Below are 22136 nucleotides of genomic sequence, written 5' to 3' on the forward strand. Positions count from 1 at the left end.
AAAACTGGAGGCTGGAAAAAAAATTTTAAAAAAGGGGGTGGGGCTCTCAGTGTGGCGACGCGCTCTCCCTGGGGAGAGCAGCCCGAATTTCACACGGAGAAATCTGTCGTGACAAACAAACAAACAAAAATACAAATGCAAATATAAATTTATTCATTATCGCTGACCCCCTTATTGCAGACAAGAGAGATTAGCTCATATAACTAGAATGACCAGATTCAGTCTCAACCAGCTGAGTGAGAATACAATAGATAATAAATCAGTGAATAAAAAAAATAAATTGTTTTCCTGGGATCTGACAAGTGGTCAAAATCACACACACACACACACACACACACACACACACACACACACAGAGAGAGAGAGAGAGAGAGAGAGAGAGCTCTAAAACACAACTCCAACACAAGAACGCAAGCAGACAGCCGCCACTCACGAGGAGTTGTAGGAGGAGGTGTAGGTGACGGAGTTGTTGACGGCGGAAGCCACCACACAGGGCAGGTTCTTGCCCACAGAGTACACCTTCATCAGGCACAGGGACACCTCAGGCGTGCTGCCCGTGCTGTTCGGCATCAGGGCCTCGATGTCGAAGGGGGCGTAGGTGACGTTGCGCTTGGTGGTGATGGTGAAGAGGAACTGGCCCGCCCCGCCGATGGCCACGTTCTCCCCTCCCCTCCAGGCCAGCTCCCAGTCCGGAGTCATCTCCTCCTGCACGGACACAGGGACACGGGCACAGTGCAACAAGGGAGCATTCCGTCTTGAACTAACTTTAACCCCCGAGAGCGGGGGGTTACATGGCAGGGTAAAAACGGTCATACACGTAAAGGCCCGCTCGCGAACGTGGGAGTTGCAGCCCACGAACGCAGAAGAAGGAGAAGAAGAAGAACTAAGTCAAAGAAACTCCGACTCAGCTATGCAGCAGATAAATTAAAGCACGAGCTAAGCTTATAACTGCGATCTTAAAACGGACACTTGCAAAGAGTTTCAGTTTCAGTAGCTCAAGGAGGCGTCACTGCGTTCGGACAAATCCATATACGCTACACCACATCTGCCAAGCAGATGCCTGACCAGCAGCGTAACCCAACGCGCTTAGTCAGGCCTTGAGAAAAAAAAGGTAAATGAATAATAGATAAGCTTACATAAATAAATAAATAAACAAATAAATAAATAAATAATAATTATGATATAAAAAAAAGGTAGTAGTAATGATAACAATAATAACTTGCAAAGAAACTGACTGCAGTTCTTGAACAGTACACGAACTGGAATGGAATACAGAAAAAGACAAAGAGATCCTTCACTCACTGAAACTACCTTCATTACACGTGTATCGGTTGGCATACCATTCATACCACGTGTATCGGTTGGCATACCGTTCATTCCACGTGTATCGGTTGGCATACCGTTCATACCACGTGTATCGGTTGGCATACCGTTCATTCCACGTGTATCGGTTGGCATACCGTTCATACCACGTGTATCGGTTGGCATACCGTTCATTCCACGTGTATCGGTTGGCATACCATTCATACCACATGTATCAGTTGGTATACCATTCATTCCACGTATATCGGGTGGCATACCGTTCATTCCACGTGTATCGGTTGGCATACCATTCATTCCACTTGTATCGGTTGGCATACCTAAAACTGGTAAATCTGGAGTCTGAGGACTGATGAGTCAGTGATTAGGAAGATTTCAGGCTTGCTGAGTCTGAAACGGGGCAGATGCTGGATAGAGGTATACCTGATAAAGGCCAGCTGTGAATTTGCAAATCTGGGACGCCACTGCAAGCAAAGACAATGCCCAAACAGGGCGAAACAGACAAAGGGGTGAGGAATTTGGGGGCGGAGGGGGGAGCAATTTTTCTTTCCAGGACAGGCCTGGAGTTGCAGCGCTCACAGTGATGTTGGAGAGGGTGACACAAGGACAGACAACAACAAAAGAACTAGGGGGGATAATTTCCTTTCCAGGACAGGCCGGGGCAGTTGCAGCACTCACCGTGATGTTGGCCAGGGTGTCGGGTGACTTCACTTCGATGTTCTTCGTGCCGATCTGAAGCTGCTGGTCGTCGATGACGAGCCCCATGGTGATGTCAAACGCGGCCCCCGGGGTGGCCTGCACGTGATCCGTGGCCTTCACCATCAGCTGGATGCGGACCGTGTCGGGGTCAAGAGCGTTGGGGTCCTGCAGTGTGTAGGGCTGCCAACCCCAGGCCCCCACGTTGGTCACCGTGCCCAGGTCCGCGTAGATGTGGTCGATGGCCAGGGGGTCGTCGCGGGACGAGTACACGGGCGTCACGTCCCGGTTTGTGCAGGCCAGGTTCGACCCCACGTCCACGATCCTCACAGAGCACAGCTGGCGGCACGACATGGAGCAGGTGTCAGTGTGTGTGGGGGTGGGGTTGGGGGGTGGAGAGGGGGTGGAGGTATTTGTGTGTGTATATGTGTGTGTGTGTGTATGTGTGTGTGTGTAGGTGTGTGGTGTATGTATGTGTGTGTGTGTGTGTGTGTGTAGGTGAGTGGTGTGTGTATATGTGTGTTTGTGTGTGTGTGTGTGTGTGTGTGTGTGTGTGTGTGTGTGTGTGTGTAGGTACGTGTCAATATGAAGGGGGAGGGTGTATGTAGTTGTCTCTGTGAGAAGGTGCGTGTGTGTGTGTGTGTGTGTGTGCGTGTGTGCGTGTGTGTGCGTGCGTGTGTGTTTGCGTGCAATCATGCGTGTGTATGTGCATGTGTGTGTCCATGCGTGTGTGTGAGTGTGTGTGTGTGAGTGCGTGCGTGCGTGTGTGCGCGCGTGCATGCGCGTGTGCATGTGTGTGTGTGTTTGTGTGCGTGTGTGAACCCTGCTGCGTGTTCACCTTCAGCACGGCAGCATTGTCGACGACAGGTGCGATCACCTCCAGGGCGTACTTGGCGTGCTCGTTCTGCGGGATCTTGATGTCCAGGTACAGCATCGCAGGCTCCGTGGTGGACGCCTTGCCGTCGCCTGGCATCGTCACTTGCCACGTGGGGATGGGGTTCTGTCAGGGAGAGAGAAAACCATGGGTAAGCCACTGTGGACAGACCAAAACCTTTTTCCATCCAATGCATTTTCCGCCTCCCGTACCCTGGCCTCCAGGCCGGATGGGGTTCTCTCAGGGAGAGAGAACACTTAACCATGTGTAAGTTGCTGTGGACAGTCCAAAACCTTTCATGTGCGATGCTTTTCCAACTCCCCTATCCCTATACGTTTACGTGATCAATATCTTGGTTTTTTTTAATAACATATGAACCAAGGTTTGAAAGGAAGGATGATGTTTTAATTATCGAAATATAGTTCTGCAAGCCATTAGGTTATGCAGGAAAGCCCTTTAGCGACCAGCATTTGTTTCACCGTCGGATCACTTCACCAAGACTGGCGCTAATTCCTGCCTATCTGCCGAAGAAAAGCAGATGCACTGAAGATCCGACAGAGACACAGACATGAATAAAAACATAAATAAACATACACACATGTTGATAGAGAGAGAAAGCGAGAACGAAAGAGAGTCACAAACATAGACAGAGAGAGACACAGAGAGAGACAGACGGACAGACAGACAGAAAGAGAAACAAGAACACAGATACAGGTATTCACAGAGAGAGAGGCGGGGGGGGGGGGGGAGACAGACAAGCCGACAGACAGACACACCACCAACGACCCCCAGACACATAACCCACCAGCACACGCCCATTGCTTACTCACCGTGCCTGGGGTGTAGGCCGCCACCTGGACGTCGATGATGCCCGCCCAGATCTGCTGGGTCCCGATCTGCACGGCGGCGCCGACCCTGTACGTCTGGCCCACGAAGGCCAGGTCATCGTACACGTGCACCAGGAACTCCACGCTGATCCGGTTGTTGGACGCCACGTTGCCCGTCACTCGTGAACCTGTGCATCACATTCGGACTCTTTTGTAGTGGGTAACAATGACAGTGTTTGACGACATGGGCTGGTTTCGTATTTCAGGACTGACGGGCGCAATAACCGAGTGGTTAAAGCGTTGGACTTTCAATCTGAGGGTTCCGGGTTCGAATCTCGTTAACGGCGCCTGGTGGGCAAAGGGTGGAGATTTTTCCCGATCTCCCAGGTTAACATCTGTGCAGACTTGCTTGTGCCTGAACGTCCGTGTGTATACGCAAACAGAAGATCAAATACGCACATTAAAAATCCTGTATTCCATGTCAGCGTTCGGTAGGTTATGGAAACAAAAACATACCCAGCATGCACACCTCTGAAAACGGAGTATGGCTGCCCACATGGCAGGGTAAAAACGGTCATAAACGTAAAAGCCATCTCGTGTGCATACGAATGAACGTGGGAGCTGCAGCCCACGAACGCTGAAGAAGATGAAAATATTAGGACCTGCTATCACCTGAGCTCGGATTGTTGTCTTGATTGTTATGTTAAATGCCATATTGACAGTCAGTCGTGAACCCGTCCGACAGTGAGTGTGTTGAGGTCTTTAGAACCTGTCTCGCGTCCGCTGTATTCCTGTTGCTGTCTTTACAGCTTCGCTATACTTGGTGTTTGTTTGTCATATCCAGTGTGTCTATATATTCCCGGTTCAAATATTCTCCAAAATAAAAACTCACGCCGTCCACTCATAAGGACCAGAGAAAGAAATTCTGTGAGTGGACACTGTGTGCAGAGTTTTATTATATGTATACAGATATATGATAGAAGAGAGAGAGAGAGAGAGAGAGAGAGAGAGAGAGAGAGAGAGAGAGAGAGAGAATCCTGTTTTGCAAACCTTAGAAAGTGCGAGAGAGAAAGGGAGAAAAAAGAGAGAGGAGAGAGAGAGAGAACGTATTTACATGTATCGATAGAAGATACATCGTAGGCCTTTCAATACACAATATCATAATTTATGTACTTTCGAAAGAATACATAATTCATAATATAATTTCATCTTCGAAAAGAGACACGCACATAAATATACATGAACGCACGCACCCCTCTCCACCCCAACCCCCAACACACACAATGGAAGTGAGTACATTTTCACCCACACGAATAAATAAATCCGGTTTTACCACCGGAAGACTGCGTTACATAATACCGCCACGGAGTGAGCACAAGGAAGCTGAACATCTTTGTTTATGGCTGCGCACAAGGCATGCACCACCGGCACCTTTACACAGGCCGGATACCGTCGATACCATTGTAACCCCCCAACAGCCTCCTCTACGACCGCCGTATCGATCTGGTTAATGGAAGGCGTATCGATCCGAATCAGGCGGTGTTGCGTGCTACAGGCAAGATCATGGCTCTGGGTGGTTTGACTGGTTTACAGGTTTACCTCTGGGTGTTTGTGTGTGTGTGTGTGTGTGTCTGTGTCTGTGTGTCTGTGTGTGTGTGTCTGTCTGTGTGTGTGTGTGTGTGTGTGTGCGAGAGAGAGAGAGAGAGTCCAAGTATATACAAGTGTATGGGTTGTCTTTGTGTGTGCTTGTGTGTAAGAGTGTCTATGTATAAAACAAAGATTATAAAGAGCAAGCACACCAAACAGGTCATTCGGATGAAACGGTAACTGTAAGCGAGAAAAATGTCTGAGTTCTCTCTCTCTCTCTCATATATATATATATATATATATATATATATATATATATATATATATATATATATATATATATATATAAGAGAGAGACAGAGAGACACAGAGAGAGACAGACAGATAGATGTGTGTGTGTGCGCGTGTGCTTGCATGGAAGCGCACACGTGCGGGCGTCTGCGTTCTCCCTTGCGCGTACATATGCGTAAAAATGTGCATCGATACAATAAAAACGTTTATACTAAGAGACATGAGTAAACTCAAATTTCCAATGTCACTGTTTCCGCACATAGAGGATGAAATAATGTAACAACGTGAGGCGTAGCAGAGATGACATGCGCCACATGCGTGTCAGGTGTGGTAGCACTGTTCATGCAGGGCACAGCTTGTCGCATCAAACGAAAGTGGTACTGTGATTACAAATGAAAGAGGGTGTTTTTCCAGCGTCGTTGATTTCATTTATTGTTGGAGGAACCAAGAGAAACTGAACGGTCACATTTCCTCATTAGAGATCACGCTAGGTGAAGTGGTAGCCAGGCAGCAATGCACACGGCTAGGAAGCAAATGCCCCTGGGTTCCAGTTCCTCATATGGATCAGGATTGTTACCCCCTACTAGATTTGAACTGAGAGGTGCTTGTCCCTCGGATGAGACAATACACCGAGATTCAACGCGCATCATGCACTTAGCGCAGGTAAAACAAGGGGTTATTCCTGGCAAACGTGTATATAAAGTCTTTTGATAGTGAAATATAAAAAAAACTGTGGAAAAAACAACAACTTGCAGACAGAACAAAGTTGATATCGGTGGCGCCGCACTGTGGCGACACGCGCTCTTCCCGAGGAAATCAGCCAGTTTCACACAGAGAAATCTGTTATGACAAAAAGTCATACAATGTAAATTATTATTGTCTCGCATACCTTCTTTTTATAGACAATCACTGTTTCTTCTCCTCTCTCTCCGTCTCTGCGTTGATTTATCCTTCCACCACGTGCTCATTCCACTTTCTATCGTTTCCCTCGATTCATTTTTTATTTGTTTTGATGAAAATCATCGACAGTTTAAATTTTCAAGCTGTGAAGACATCCATCACATAGCTTTCATATGTACATATATCAGGACGGACTTTGTATAAGTTTTGTCCTGTTTGTCTGTATCCGTGATGTATTGCGGCATGTTCCAAATAAAATACTGCTTAAACCAAGAAAAATAGTCACACCTACAAAGCTTTGTTGTGTCGTTTTCTCACTAAATCCGTGTCATAAACAGATCACATGAAAACCTGTCACCCCAGCCTCTGTTCATGATGTCTCCTCATTAAATCCACGCCATAAATGTCTCGTAGAAAACCAGTCACTCCTAACTTTGTTGATGTTGTTTTCTCATTAGACCCACGCCAGAAACAGGACATAGAAAAAGACTGTCACCCCGACGTTTGTAGGTGACCTTCTGTCATAAAATCCATGTGATACATGTCTGTAGAAAAACAGTGACCCTACCTTTGTTGGTAACGTTTTCTCATAAAATCCAGGTGATACAAGTCTCATAGAAACACAGTGACCATACCTTTGTTGGTGATGTTTTCTCATAAAATCCAGGTGATAACGTCTCACAGAAGAACAGCGACCCGTACCTTTGTTGGTGACGGTGTTCAGCTCCAGGCGTACCCGGTCATAGCCCCGGGTGTTGTCGTCCCTGTGCAGGGTGGCCACGTGCTCCTCGGGGTTGAAGCCGCACTTGTAGTTGTCGCCCGTGTCCACCACCTGCACACACACCTCTGCCGTGACACCGCCAACGGCTAGCACAATGACCATTACGTCAGAATAACTCACATCTGCTGCCACCAGAATGGAGAATCACTTCCTGTACTTAAAGACAGCAGGGTCCGCCACCTTTTTCCTCCACCCCCACCCACCCCGCTCACTGGTTTCTGCTGGTGTGCTGAAAGTCAGCTAAATATCTGATAAAATTTCCATGCTCTTTCATGACCTTATCTTTCAATGTTATCAATCCACAAGAAATAGATTGTCAGGCTAAATATTATGTTGTTAAAAAAAGCACCTACATTTCCAAAACCAAACATGGAACATTCTCGTCTCTCACTTCTATTGACGAAACAAAAAGCCGAAACCACTGCTGTGTTAATAATCTCAACATGAACAAATAAGACCGAAGACGTTGCTGCTTGAACATGGCAACTGCACACACGGATAAAACCGAAGCCAGTTTTGCTTTAACGAGATCATCATGAAACAAAAATAAGAGGCAAATTCACGACTGTCTTGATGACACGGACGTAAAGAGGGAACAGCAAAGCCCTGCAGTCTTCACTAAAAAGATCCATGCCATTATTTTCTTGATGACGACAACGAAAAACGAAAAAGGCCAGGTTAATGATTTACTGATGACGTCGACGTAAAACGACTGGACTTCCGTATTCTAAGAACACAACCTGAACCAAGACCCATGCCCTGAACTACCTGACCTCGATCAAGTGCATCAGTAAATAATAGAACGTTAAACTCAACTCTACAGGAAAGGGACAGGCCAGGTTATTATGTTCTTCGTGACGTCAACCAAAACACCACAAAGGCCAGGTAATGTTTTTTTTATGACGTCAACGAAACACGAGAAGGGTCAGACTATCGTTTTCATATACGTGTCCGTGTCATATTATCCAATGTTACGTATGGTGTTTGTGCGAGTCGGATAGGCACCGTACATACATGCTCGATGCGTTTCCAGCAGCTTTTTCTTTGTGACGGCTAACCTCCACAGAACATCTACAGAACGATGTACTGTGACACCCAGCCAACCAGGAGCACCTGTGTGCCCGGCTAACCTCCACAGAACATCTACAGAACGATGTACTGTGACACCCAGCCAACCAGGAGCACCTGTGTGCCCGGCTAACCTCCACAGAACATCTACAGAACGATGTACTGTGACACCCAGCCAACCAGGAGCACCTGTGTGCCCAGTCTGCCTGTGCAAGCTTGTCGTCCAGCCATGTATCGTCCTGTTTGTCAGATCGTGATGGTTCTTTGTGCAGCTATAGTTCGATCAAACATTCGTCATATAGAAATCTTCCTGACTTTCAAGAGACAGCCACCGAGGTCTCCACACACACACACACACACACACACACACACACACACACAAGTGAGACTAAGGGAGAAGAGGGAGACACGGAGAGACAGAGAGGCAGACAGACCGATAGACAAAGACGGAACAAAGAGAGAATTTTGTTTTATACATCCAATATATATATATATAGAGAGAGAGAGAGAGAGAGAGAGACAGAGAGAGAGAGACAGAGAGACACAGAGAGACAGAGAGAGAGAGAGAGATAAGATATATATATATATATATAATACATGTGTGTGTGTGTGTGTGTGTGTGTGTGTGTGTGTGTGTGTGTTATTGAGAGAGACAGACAGACAGACAAACGTGTAGAACAAAGAGAGAAAGGAAGAGCTGTCCAGCAGTCTCACCCGCATGTCGCAGACCGACATGACGTCGGACGTGTTGAGGGGAGCAAAGGCGTCGATGGTGAGGGCGACGGAGGGGTCGTCAATGTACATGTCCAGTCTGAACTTGGCTGACGTGCCGCTCGTGATGGACGTCGGCCCGGTCAGGTTAAACAATGGCGCGGAGAACGAGTCCGGCTGCCAGGAAGGGATACAGGAAATGATGTCATATTCCGTCAGGGATTTCCGGTAAAATGGTTGGGTTAAAGGATGAAGGACCCTTAACCTTTTACGGCCATCGGGACATTGAACTCATATTCAATGTGTCTAGGGTTCGGCATAGGAAGGCAGGGCTCATTCCTCTCCTTCCGCCGGTTTAGCATTCCCCAACCGAAGTCAGGTACCCGCTCACACCCAGGTGGAATGAGGAACATCGGGGTAAAATGCCTTTTGAAATGGTTGCCATGTAGTGTAAATCTATGTTCATCCCTGCTTTGCCTTTTTCGTTCTGTGTGTGTGAAGTGCAGTGAAATGGATGCCACATAGCATGATCATCGGTGATATGCTGCGTTGATATGCTGTGCTATGTTTTGTGGTATGCTGTGGTGTAATATGGAGGAGGGTGGTGTGGTGTCCTGCGATATGCCATATCCCACAACGTGGCACACCTTCATACGGCTGTGATATATTACACGTAGTACTGCACTCCACTGTGCTGCACTACATTGCGTTCCACTGTATGCCTATTACATTACACTAAAAGAAGAAGCGCAAGAATATTATGAACAGTAAAGAACATCAAAGTACAGTGCAGCACAGTACAGTACAGTGCACTAGAATACAGTACAGTGCATTAGAGTACAGTACAATAAAGTGCACTAGAGTACAGTACAGCACAGTACAGTACAGTGCACTACAGTGCAGTACAGCACAGTGCACTACAGTGCAGTACAGCACAGTGCAGTACACTAGAGTACAGTACAGCACAGTACAGTACAGTGCACTAGAGTACAGTACAGTACAGTGCACCAGAGTACAGTACAGTACAGTGCACTAGAGTACAGTACAGTGCACTAGAGTACAGTACAGTACAGTACAGTGCACTACAGTACAGTACAGTGCACTACAGTACAGCACAGTACAGTACACTACAGTACAGCACAGTGCACTACACTACAGTACAGCACAGTACAGTGCAGTACAGTACAGTACACTACAGTACAGTACAGCACAGTGCACTACACTACAGTACAGTACAGTGCACTACAGTACAGTACAGCACAGTAGAACTCCATTCCCTTCCATTCCGCCACACTCATATCGCTCCACACGCAGCATGCCACACCACCCCACCCTCCACCCCCACAATGGCGACAACGGTTCTCCTGACCTCGGGGTCGGTGGTCTTGGCGGTGAAGGAGGCCTGGCCCACCCACACCTCCATCTCGTTGTTGTACTCGGCCCCCGCACTGACCCAGTACTGCTGGTCGTGCTGTGTCTGCGCGTTCTCGATCATGACGGCGTCCCAAACGATGAAGATAGAGCTGAAGGACAGGTCACTCTGATCGATGAAGCTGTTGGTCACGTTGGCAAAGTCGATGAGCGCGCGGTCGAACTGGAACGAGCCACAGAGGGAGAAATGGGGAGAGTCAAATGGTCAAGTAGGAGTGAGTCAAAGGGAGATGTGGCGAAGTTAAAAGGGAGACACCGGGAAAGTTAAATGAATAAACAACAGAAAGTGAAATGGAGATATGGAGAGCTAACGACAAACATTGGGCATTAAAGGGAGACATGTGGAAGTCACAGGAAGACATATGGAAAACAAAGGAAGACATGTGGAAGTCACAGGAAAACATATGGAAGTCAAATGGAGACATGTTATGGAAGCAAAGGGAGACATGTGGAAGTCAAAGGGAGATAGGGGGGAAATAAAGGGAGACAGGTCATATTAGAAACTTCAACATTAACATCACATAACAGACTACTTGTACTATTAAACTGGAAGTAGTCTGTAACACACCAGTTGCCGCCAAACCTAGATATATAAATCAGTAAACACATGAGTACATAAATGCATGTGTCTCTGTCTGTCTGTCGGTCGGTCGGTCGGTCTGTTTTGTGTCTGTGTGCATGTGCATGTGCATGTGTGTGTTGTGTCTGTTTGCATGTGTATGCACGTGTGTGTGTGTGTGTGTGTGTCTGTGTGTGTGCGTGCGTGCGTGCGTGCGTGTGTGTGTGTGTGTTGTGTCTGTTTGCATGTGTGTGTGTGTGTTTTGTGTGTGTGTGTGCGTGTCTGTCTGTGTGTCTGTGTCTCTGTGCGTCCGCGCATCTGCTTGTCTGTGTCAATGCCGACACACGGAGAAGAAAAACAGTGGGCCTCACGTATCTGGAGCTCTGGTTCTGTGAGTCGAGGACGACCTGCCCGCTGCCGGTCACGGCAAGGTTGGAGCCGATGCTGGACACCTGCACGTCGCACAGCATCATCACGATGGACTCGTTGTCCGGGGCGAACAGCTCCACCAGCATGTCAGTGGTGGTCTGCGGGAACAGGATCTGCAGCTGGAAGGACACCTTCGTCCCCACGCGGATCTCAGTCGTGCTGGCCGTGCTGCCCGTTTTTGAGAGGGTGAAGGTCACGTTGTCGGGCAGAGTCACGGCAGCCTGGACACAGTGTGGTAAGTTCCTTCGGTCACTAGAGGCTTAAGGCAGAAGGCAATCAATCCACCTGGCCTAAGGCAGAAGGCAATCAACCCACCTGGCCTAAGGCAGAAGGCAATCAACCTACCTGGCCTAAGGCAGAACGCAATCAGCCCACCTGACCTAAGGCAGAAGGCATATAACCCACCTGGCCTAAGGCAGAAGGCAATCAACCCACCTGGCCTAAGGTAGAAGGCAGTTAACCCACCTACACCTGGACAGCACCAGCTTCACCCCGTGTGCGCAGTGCCACTGACACTTAGAGCCCGGACTGGACTTCTCAGTCATACACGGACCCACCCAGTGTGATGCTCACGCTCACCTTTGCTTGCAAAGGAGAAACAACAACAAAAGCTGCGTCTGCTCACAGTCACGTTTCGTTGTGGGCAAAGTTTGTAGGTAAAGTCTATGACTGAAGTATTTCTGTAAATGATGTAGCTGTGATGTGAGGTGTCTATAAAGGCTGTTGGTCTGTAGTCTGGTGTCTATAAAGGCTGTTGGTATGTAGGGTATGGTGTCTATAAAGGCTGTTGTTCTGTAGGGTCTGGTGTCTATAAAGGCTGTTGGTATGTAGGGTATGGTGTCTATAAAGGCTGTTGTTCTGTAGGGTCTGGTGTCTATAAAGGCTGTTGGTCTGTAGGGTCTGGTGTCTATAAAGGCTGTTGTTCTGTAGGGTATGGTGTCTATAAAGGCTGTTGGTCTGTAGGGTATGGTGTCTAATAAGGCCTTCAGTATCTGAAGTCATCAGTCTGTACAGACGGATTCTCAAATGGTCTCTGGTTTTCCAACAAACCATCTGAAAGGCAGTCTGGGGGTGTTGTGGGCGGGGGGCCGGTGGGGGCGGGGGGGGGGGGGGTAGGAGGCTTTGAATTATATTTCCGAACTGCATCCTGACCCTCAACAACTGTTTTGGGTTCCCCCAACTACCCATTGTGGCTCTGGTAATAAAGATACACCAGGCGAAATGCTCAACATAAATATCGGTTGCTGTACTATTCCGCCACATATTTCTCATGGCCCTGGTAGATCTGGACTTGGTGACAGAGACAATGTGGGTTTTACTGTTCAACATATACTTTGGTTGATGTACTCTCCATCTGACTGTTCCTTATCACCCAAGACACACGTAATGATAGAGAGAGGAGGGAGTGACAGACTGACAAAGACAGGTACAGTCAAACAGAGCAACACTACTCATGAGAAACATATGTACCCTCTTGTGAATATGGTGACTGTGCTCATCTTCGGCCATCAGATCATCTCCGCTGAGGTCCAGTTCGCTTCTGAAAAAACAAACAAACAAAACCACAAAAACAATTGTGAAAGATCAAACGACTGTCAGGGATATGTGAATGCCAAATTTTGTGTAGGAAACTATTACCAATCAAACAGGACACACGCAGACGCAGACGCACACACGCAAGCACACACACACACACACACACAAACGCACGCGCGCGTGCGCGCGCACACACACACACACACACACACACACACATATATACACACACTCGCGCGCGCACATACAGAGTTAGAATAGAGGAAAAGACAAGAGAGAAATAGAGAGACAGCACATAAATGCACACAATGCAGACTCGAGCATGTATGTATGTACGTATGTTTGAATACATATGTATGTGTATGTGTGTGTATGTGTGTGTGTTTGCCAATGCAGCCGTGAAATTAATACAATTCATGATTTATTAGCAGCATGTCTCGACATGTGGAAACAGGAGTATCAGCTTTCATTTGACATTATCTGATTATGGTCAATACCATACCCCTCTCTCCAACCTAAACAATAAACACTACCCCTCACACCAAACTACACAGTGTGTGTGTGTGTGTGTGTGTGTGTGTGTGTGTGTGTGTGTGTGTGTGTGTGACTTGAACATGTATGTCAACACCTCCACAACGAATCTTAAGTAATGCATATTGGTAGAGATAATCCAGGGCATGAACATACCATGAAAATGAATCATGACACATGCAATTTCATTTCATGAAAGAAAGAAAAGGATCTTCGTGTAATATTTGATAAACTCCTGTTATTTATTCCACCTATACAAAAGGCGATCAATAAAACTAACAAGATGTTGAGATTAATCAAGAATTATTTTCTACCTTTAGAGAAAGTGAAACATTCAAATCTAAGATATAAATCCATGTGATAATACTCGAGTGAATACTGCTTTCTGACGTCATTTACTCGAGCAATGGGTGTTGAAGCCTTGAGAAGTCCGTCCAATCGCGCAATACATTACTCTGAGGTCAAGTTTTCATTGGACAATCGTCAAACGTTTTTCTTTGATTTTTGGTTTAGATGATAAAAATGTAATTCAGACCAGAATGCACTTAATATGCAAACCTTATCAAATGCAAATATATGATGGGGCCAGTTCTAAACCGCAAGTCTTGGGATTCAATCAGTCCCTAAATTACTACTTCCTCCAGATGGAGGCACTGTGCTGACTGAGAAGCTCCATCAGCTGTACTCACTCATGTGGAAAGAAGAGACGATCCCCCAGGATTTCAAAGATGCATCTATCATTCACTTGTACAAGCGAAAGGGGAACCGGCAAGCCTGTGATAACCATCGGGGCATTTCCTTGCTTTCCATCGCAGGCAAGATACTTGCCAGGATCCTACTAAACCGCCTCACAGCACACCTTGACCAAGGTCATTTGCCTGAGAGCCAATGTGGATTCCGGAAAGAGCGCGGAACCACCGACATGGTGTTTGCTGCAAGGCAGCTGCAAGAGAAATGTCAGGAGCAAAATGCTGATCTGTTCTCCACCTATGTCGACCTCACTAAGGCCTTCGACACCGTGAGTAGAGAGGGACTGTGGAAGATCATGGCCAAGTACGGATGCCCTTGGAAATTTATTTCCTTGGTCAGCCAATTCCATGAAGGCATGCAGGCTCGAGTCCAGGACAATGGCGAAACATCTGCTCCTTTTGCTGTCACAAATGGTGTCAAGCAAGGCTGCGTCCTGGCTCCAACGCTGTTCAGCCTCATGTTCTCTGCAATGCTTACTGATGCCTTCAGAGATGGCGATGTTGGAATCGGCCTAAAGTACCGAACAGATGGCAAGTTGTTTAACCTCAGAAGGCTTCAAGCAAAAACGAAGGTCATGACAGACATCATCAGAGACTTTTTGTTTGCTGATCATTGTGCCCTCAACGCTGGATCTGAAGCTGACATGCAACTCAGTGTCGACAAGTTTGCCACTGCCAGCAGGAACTTCGGCCTTACCATCAGCACGAGGAAAACTGAAGTTCTCCATCAGCCAGCCCCAGGGAAACCCTACGTTGAGCCCAACATCACAGTCAACGGTCAGAGACTCAGTGCGGTGGAGCGGTTCACATACCTTGGCAGCACACTGTCACGAAATGCGACCATCGACGATGAAGTGAACATCAGGATTGCAAGAGCAAGCGCATCTTTTGGCAGACTCAGTGCAAATGTCTGGAACAGAAGAGGCATTAGTCTTGAGACCAAGCTAAAGGTCTACAGAGCAGTAGTTCTCCCCACACTACTGTACGCCTGCGAAACTTGGACAGTGTACCAACGACATGCCAAGAAGCTGAACCACTTCCACACAACATGCCTCAGGAAGCTACTGAACATCAAGTGGCAAGACAGGACCCCAGACACAGAGGTGCTCGCAAAAGCCACCCTTCCCAGCATCTTCACCATCCTGATGCAGTCCCAGCTTCGCTGGGCTGGACACGTGGCGCGCATGCCAGACCATCGGCTGCCCAAAAGGCTCTTCTATGGCGAGCTGCAAAAAGGGAAGAGATCACACGGAGGTCAGAAGAAGCGCTTCAGAGATACTCTGAAAGTCTCTCTGAAAGCGTTTGATATCAACCCTGACTCCTGAGAGGAATCTGCAGTGGACCGTGACAAATGGCGCGCTGCTGCGCACAAAGGCGCCAAGTTGTGCGAGGCTAACAGGACTGCTGCAGCTGTTCAGAAGAGGCAGGCCAGAAAGTCACGGGCAAACAAGCTCCCTGACAATGATATGCCTGTCTTTGTCTGCCCCAACTGTCAGCGAACATTTCGTGCGCAGATTGGGCTATTCAGCCATCTGCGCATTCACAGATAGATTCATGAGCATCCTCCCCCCACCCCACCACCACCCTCCCCCCATTCCCCAGCTGGATGACAAAGATGGTCATCATCGATCTCGATGGACACACCACCACAAATTACTACTGCTGTTACGACTGCTGCTGCTGCGGCTACAACTACTGATACTACTTAGAGTTGTTTTTTTTACATAAACATTTTCAAAGAATCAACAAACATGATTAATTCTACATTATAAAACGTGCGCATGCACACCTACAAACACACATGCACAAACATGCACTTTGAAGGCGGAAAAATATGAAGACAGAGAGGGGGGGGAGAGACAGATGTGTGTGTGTGTGCGCGTGCGTGTGTGCGCGTGCGTGTGTGCGCGTGCGTGTGTGTGTGTGTGTGTGTGTGTGTGTGTGTGACAGACAGACAGACGAAGAAAGAGAGCAAAAGCAGAAAAGCAAACACCACTGATGGCAACAGTATCAAAACATGTCCTACCTTTCCACATTGACTGGAGAGGAACCTGCAAGGACAGAAGTTGCTATCAGTAATTCTGAAAGAACTGTGCAAGTGCCATTTCAGGCACTGTGTTATTCGTGATGATAAGCTCATTACTTTAGTTGCCACAACTATTCAATTTTTCTTAACCCGAAACAATACGCAGATAAATATTTAAAAAAATCAATATTTTTCTACTCATGCATGGCAGCCCTACACAGGAAAAAGGTTAAACAAATTAAATGAATATATTAATAATATATATATAATATTAATAATAAATATATAACTAAATAAGATTAACTAAATGGAGATTTTGTTATTAACACAAGTGAAGATATTTTTAAAGCAAATAACATACATACAAAAATGCAGTTGGGGTATATCATATCTCCATCAATGACAAAAAGCTTGGATCTGACTGGTAAGGACTTGCTGACTTTGTCACGACGGACTGCCCTGTGTGGAACTCGGGCTGCTCCTCCCGAGGAGAGCTCTGTGCCACAGGTCTGCACCACCTTCTGTTCTGTCGTTGACTGTCTTTGTTTCATGATCAATGTGGATTTTTCTACAGAATTTTGCCAAGGACAGTTCTTGTTGCTGTGGGTTCGTTTTCGTGCGCGTAGTGCACGCTGTACACGGGACCTCGGTTTATGTTTCATCCGAAAGACTAGCTGGAGGGTTTGTGCTGATTTTCCCCTATTTTTTGTACATGTTTCACTTGTATGTTTGTGCTTTATACAGCATATCTTTTTTCGTGTTTTTTTCGGGTGGTTTTTTTTGTGTGTATGTGTGTGTGTTGCATCACTTTTTGCAGTTATTGTAAAGTGCCTTGCGTATTGAGAGACGCTAGTTCAATTTTGACTGTTACGTTAGTATGACATGTATATCATTATATACACGCATTAAACATATATATTGTAGTCCTGGTATCTTAGGTTTACGTAAAACTTTGCACCATACCAGACATTATAAGAGTATTTCATTAGCAGTGAATAATAGCAACTGGAAACTGCAGACCAGTTTGATTAATGCTCTCTCTCTCTCTCTCTCTCTCCTCTCTCTCTCTCTCCCTCCCTCTCTCTTTCTCTCCCTTTCGCCCTTTGAGTTCTTATTCTCTTTCTAGGGCGGAGGCGGCACTATACTACAGTGTAGTATGAACTTGTGGAATGTTTATTGTGTTGTTGTTTTTTTGGCTATTGTTATTGGTTGTTATGTTGTTTTTATTTTTGGTTTGTGGTGTAAAAAAAAATCAAACGTTTGTGGTGTATATTTCTATATGGAGAAATATAACCTGTGTAAGGGGAAAATAAAAGAAAGACTAGCTCATAGACCACCACTAAATATCTACTGGAGCGTGTGGGGGGAGTACAAAAATGCTGGTCCATGCGGAAATCTAACCCCATGGAAACTCGCTTACGGGTTTGGCGATCTACTGCTATGTCACCGTTCTAACATTTTAGATATTATAATTGTTAAATACATTTTTATGCGTATCATTTTCTGAAAAAGACTTAAAAGACATATCCAAATAAATCAAGTTTACTTTTCTCAAATCTACTTAGTTTTATTTCGTAAAGCTTTCCAAAATAAGAACTCAGAATATGTACCGGACTTTAATTTCTTTAGTTTGCATATATATATATATATATATATATATATATATATATATATATATATATATATATATATCTTCGGTAAACAAGGTATTTTTCTGTAATTTCATTGTTTTATAACAAAACTATTTCTCTATTCAACTTTATTCTGGAACAATTTTCGCATTTTCCCTTCAAAACGCTAATTCCCTCCACAAACATTGTAAAAGATCCAAACCCATTCAATTTATTTTCACTGCTTTGCTCCACAAGAAATTCCAGAAGCTAGATGCAAGCTAAATTCATGAAAATTATGAAGTCAAGAATGGAATTATTCATTCTTATGTAGTATCCATGTGTGTGTGTGTGTGTGTGTGCGCACGCGCGTGTGTGTGTGTGTATGTGCGTGTGCGCGCGTGTGTGTCTGAAAGAGAAACAAATGCCAACTTTTTAAATCTATTGTACAACGATGTGGGCTTGTTTCGATTGTTTGTATTGTGTTCACACAATGATTGTGTTGTCTCTGCAGATATACCCCTACCTGTGTTCGCTATGCGAGTTATGGTACGCCATATCATTTACTCTGATACCTTACCCGTACAGTACGCTATGCTCGTTATCCATGTGCCTCGCACCTTTTTTGTTTTGTTTTTTAACAAAAACTTCTTTGACTTTGATCATGTCTTTAATAATGTACGGAATCTATCATTTTTACAGAACGTACACACGTCTCTCTTTTTAACTTTCGTCTTCTTTACAACACTGTTTGTAACTGCACTGTTTAGAACTATTCGGGTTGTCTTTTTAGTTTATGTCTAAATTCAAAATCAGCCACTGGAATAAATACAAAGTAAATGCAAAAATGCTTCGGTTTTGCAACCTCTCAACCCCCTCTCGCCCCTCAATCACCCTCTCTCCGTCTCTGTCTCTCCCTCCGTCTTTCTCATTGAAAATGCATGTCTGTTATCATGGGTTCATTTTGTACAGTTTTCATTTAAATAATATCAAATTGCATTAGCTGTTCCTGACATGTTTGTATTCCACATAGCCTACATTCAGTATTCAGCACGCTATAAGCTATGCCTGTTCTTCGTGTATACATTTCATGAATATTTCAAAAAAGGTGTATCCACTGTGGTCGGCAGTATGTTTTTTTGATTTACAACTATTGATCATGCCCTGCGGTATGCTTGCTCTTAGCCACGTATGCATGTTGTTGACATTTTTTAAACTTCTTTTTAAACCAAGTTCGAAAATAAACAAAACCAGTATATTTATAGACATAGATTGTTTTTTTCTATTTCATTTTATAATTATGTCATGTTGAGTTTTAAAGGAAATCATCCGAAACAAAGCTTTGTGATGAAGAAAAGGATCTGGGTGTCACTTTTGACTTTGTCGTCCGAAAATTGGCTGTCAAGTTTGTCACAACCGACATAATGAACCGAGTTTTTAAAACAGGATAGGTATGGGTAATTGCGAACAGCGTGTAACTGCGAACGATTCGTATACCGCCCCACTTCGAAGCGTTCTTAACGGTTGCATTTCACAATTTAAGGTCTGCTTCGACTTTTCCCTAATATCTTAATGAATATCCATTTCAAAGAACCAGTCAAACATCAGCTGTTTCTGGCTATTTCCACACTATTCCTTCTCTTCGCCCACTACTGCAGATCAAGGTTTCAAACGTTCTCTCAAAATCCTAAAATCAAGGGTAGCAAGTTGTAGGACTTGAACTTTGACACAGTTTAAAATAGTTTTATTTGATAGCATATGTTGAATGCGCGTTACCAGTGCTGGGAGAATTTAAGAAAGTGTATCAGTGACAGATCAGAACGTCAGTTTCGACAGGAATCTGCAAAATATTGTCGTTTGCAATTAGACCATAGGATGTTTTGACGTGAGTCTATTTGCGAACGATTCTGTACAGTAACTAAGCACTCTCAAAAGAGTGTGTTTGTGTTCGGTGAGTGTGTTTGAATGTCTGTTTGTGTGTATGTGTGATCAAAACAAACAATACAACAGTCTGGTGGGATGTTCCAATAATATGTTATGTCTCATGAGTCAAAGATCTGCTTCTGTTTTAATTGTCTACATGTACCCAAAGCCATCGTTCGCAGTTACACTTGCCCGTTCGCATTTACCCTCAGGCACCCTTGCTATTTCAAACGTCGACAAAACATTGAAAAGAATGAGCAGATGAACTTTACCTGGTGTAACCAGTCGGAGAAAGCCTTCAAAAACAAAAGAACTACGTTTGACTGTCGTACGACATGTCATCTTTACAGTACACAGGTTGAGTTGGTCGCTTCGACTGGATCGTTTGCAATTACCCATATGAGCTGGGGGGAAAAACACACGAAAGAAGAAATGGGCAGACCAATGTTTGAAATGACTAAAAGTAATTCTCTCCAAACAATATAATCCAAAATGCAGCAGGTAAAAGCACCGGTCAAATTTCTGATAAAAAAAACAACCAACAGCGACATTAAAATTAAAAAATTGGTTTCTACTTTCTTCCATTACAACAACAACAGTAATGATGATGATGATGACGATGACGACGACGACGACGACAATAATAATAATAATAAAATAATAATAATAAGCTGTTATTGTAAGCAAATAAATGTAAAACATGGTGAGACACATTCACGCATACACCCACATATACATAACAGATATGCACCAAACATGCAGTTTCACAGATATGAAAGCACAGTCAAATACACATAAACGTGCATGAGCCCCAACACACACACACACACACACACATACATACACACATTACCCTGCACCTCCTCTACCCCCCTCCTCCACCCACTCATTTCTAGGCTACGTATCGCAGCTTCCACGACACACACACACACAACACACACACACACACACACACACACATTTATAATCATTGTTGTCTTTTTATATTTTTTTTATTCATTTATTTATTAGTAGTAGTATTACTGCTACTTTTTTATTATAATTATTATTTATTTATTTATGTACGCTTATAGTTAACTTCATCAAGTTTTTGCGCCTAATACATATTATTAGTAGTTGTAGTAGTAATTTTTTTTAATGTATTTATCTATTATTTATTCACCCTTTTTTTTCCAAGACCTGACTAAGCGCGTTGGGTTACGCTGCTGGTCAGGCATCTGCCTGGCAGATGTGGTGTAGCGTATATGGATTTGTCCGAACGCAGTGACGCCTCCTTGAGCTACTGAAACTGAAAACTGTTATTGTAAAATATGAACTACGTAAGAACGTACGATATGAATTTTAACACTAAAGTATACTGTTTCAGTTATGTAAAAAAAATTTAAAAAATTATTCATATATAAAAGATGACAAGTCATCAATTGGCTAAAATGTTCACAACACATTCAACTCACCGCCAAACGCGCAAGAGGACACAAAAATAAGCCAAACGATCATGGTTGTCATTCTCCAGACGCAGGGAGGGTTGGACGCCATCCCTGGAGTGGTCGAGCTGTTTTTTCCTGCCCGCAAAATATTGGTACGCCGCTGTCCCTGTCACTTACGTCTGCTCCGTCCTCAGGGCCCGGATGATGTGGGCCAAAGCAGACGACAGGTAGCCAGCCCGCCGCGCCCCCTGGAGGCACGTGCAAAGTGACACCGAGGATTATGGGAGGAAAAAACATGCCCGCGCGTCTGCTAGCACTCTTGGGAAAATCTGTACACTCCGAGAGGCGGGACAGAATGGATGAACGATCGATGAAATGACCAAGCGCACACACCAACAATGAATTAATCAATAGATAAATGATTGACTGGATGGATGAAAAGACTGAAATAAAATACTAACAGGAAAGTCACTGGGAAAGCTTATGTCTTGTCATATTACATGAAATATCAGTTGCTTCTCTTGTTAAAATGACAACTTTCCTCTTACTGAGTCCATGTATTTTTACCAAGTATTTTTGTTTTTGAATTGCACTTCTGTTCGTTTTTAATGTTCATCTTTGATCCCACACTCCATCAAGTATGTTTTCCCCCAACTTATCCTACAATGCCCCCACCCCTCTCCTACCTTTTTTTTCCTTTTTTTTCCTTTTTTTTTACAAATGTTTTTAATGATAATATTAAAATGTGAAAACTAGAGGTCTACAATCACCAGTATGTCTGACGTGATATCTAAACAGAATGAATCCCTTCCTTCCTTCCTTCCTTCCTTCCTTCCTTCCTTCCTTCCTTCTTTCGTCTC

The 22136-nt window shown here is 44.9% G+C and overlaps 1 protein-coding gene across 1 annotated transcript in view; it reads right to left on the reverse strand.

Moving 5' to 3' along the window:
* Nucleotides 1-21490, reverse strand: part of LOC143284788 (uncharacterized) — a 45869-nt gene extending 24379 nt beyond the window's left edge. The window contains exons 1-11 of the mRNA XM_076591809.1: nt 21304-21490; nt 16317-16341; nt 12945-13014; nt 11417-11695; nt 10425-10649; nt 9059-9232; nt 7198-7327; nt 3721-3905; nt 2855-3016; nt 1999-2355; nt 434-705 (exon numbers count right to left, since the gene is read on the reverse strand). Coding sequence (XP_076447924.1) covers nt 434-705; nt 1999-2355; nt 2855-3016; nt 3721-3905; nt 7198-7327; nt 9059-9232; nt 10425-10649; nt 11417-11695; nt 12945-13014; nt 16317-16341; nt 21304-21385 — 1961 coding nt within the window. The 5' untranslated portion in view covers nt 21386-21490. The remainder of the gene's footprint in view (nt 1-433; nt 706-1998; nt 2356-2854; nt 3017-3720; nt 3906-7197; nt 7328-9058; nt 9233-10424; nt 10650-11416; nt 11696-12944; nt 13015-16316; nt 16342-21303) is intronic.
* Nucleotides 21491-22136: the final 646 nt, after the last annotated feature.

Source organism: Babylonia areolata, chromosome 8, assembly GCF_041734735.1.
Source record: "Babylonia areolata isolate BAREFJ2019XMU chromosome 8, ASM4173473v1, whole genome shotgun sequence".
Taxonomy (NCBI): domain Eukaryota; kingdom Metazoa; phylum Mollusca; class Gastropoda; order Neogastropoda; family Buccinidae; genus Babylonia; species Babylonia areolata.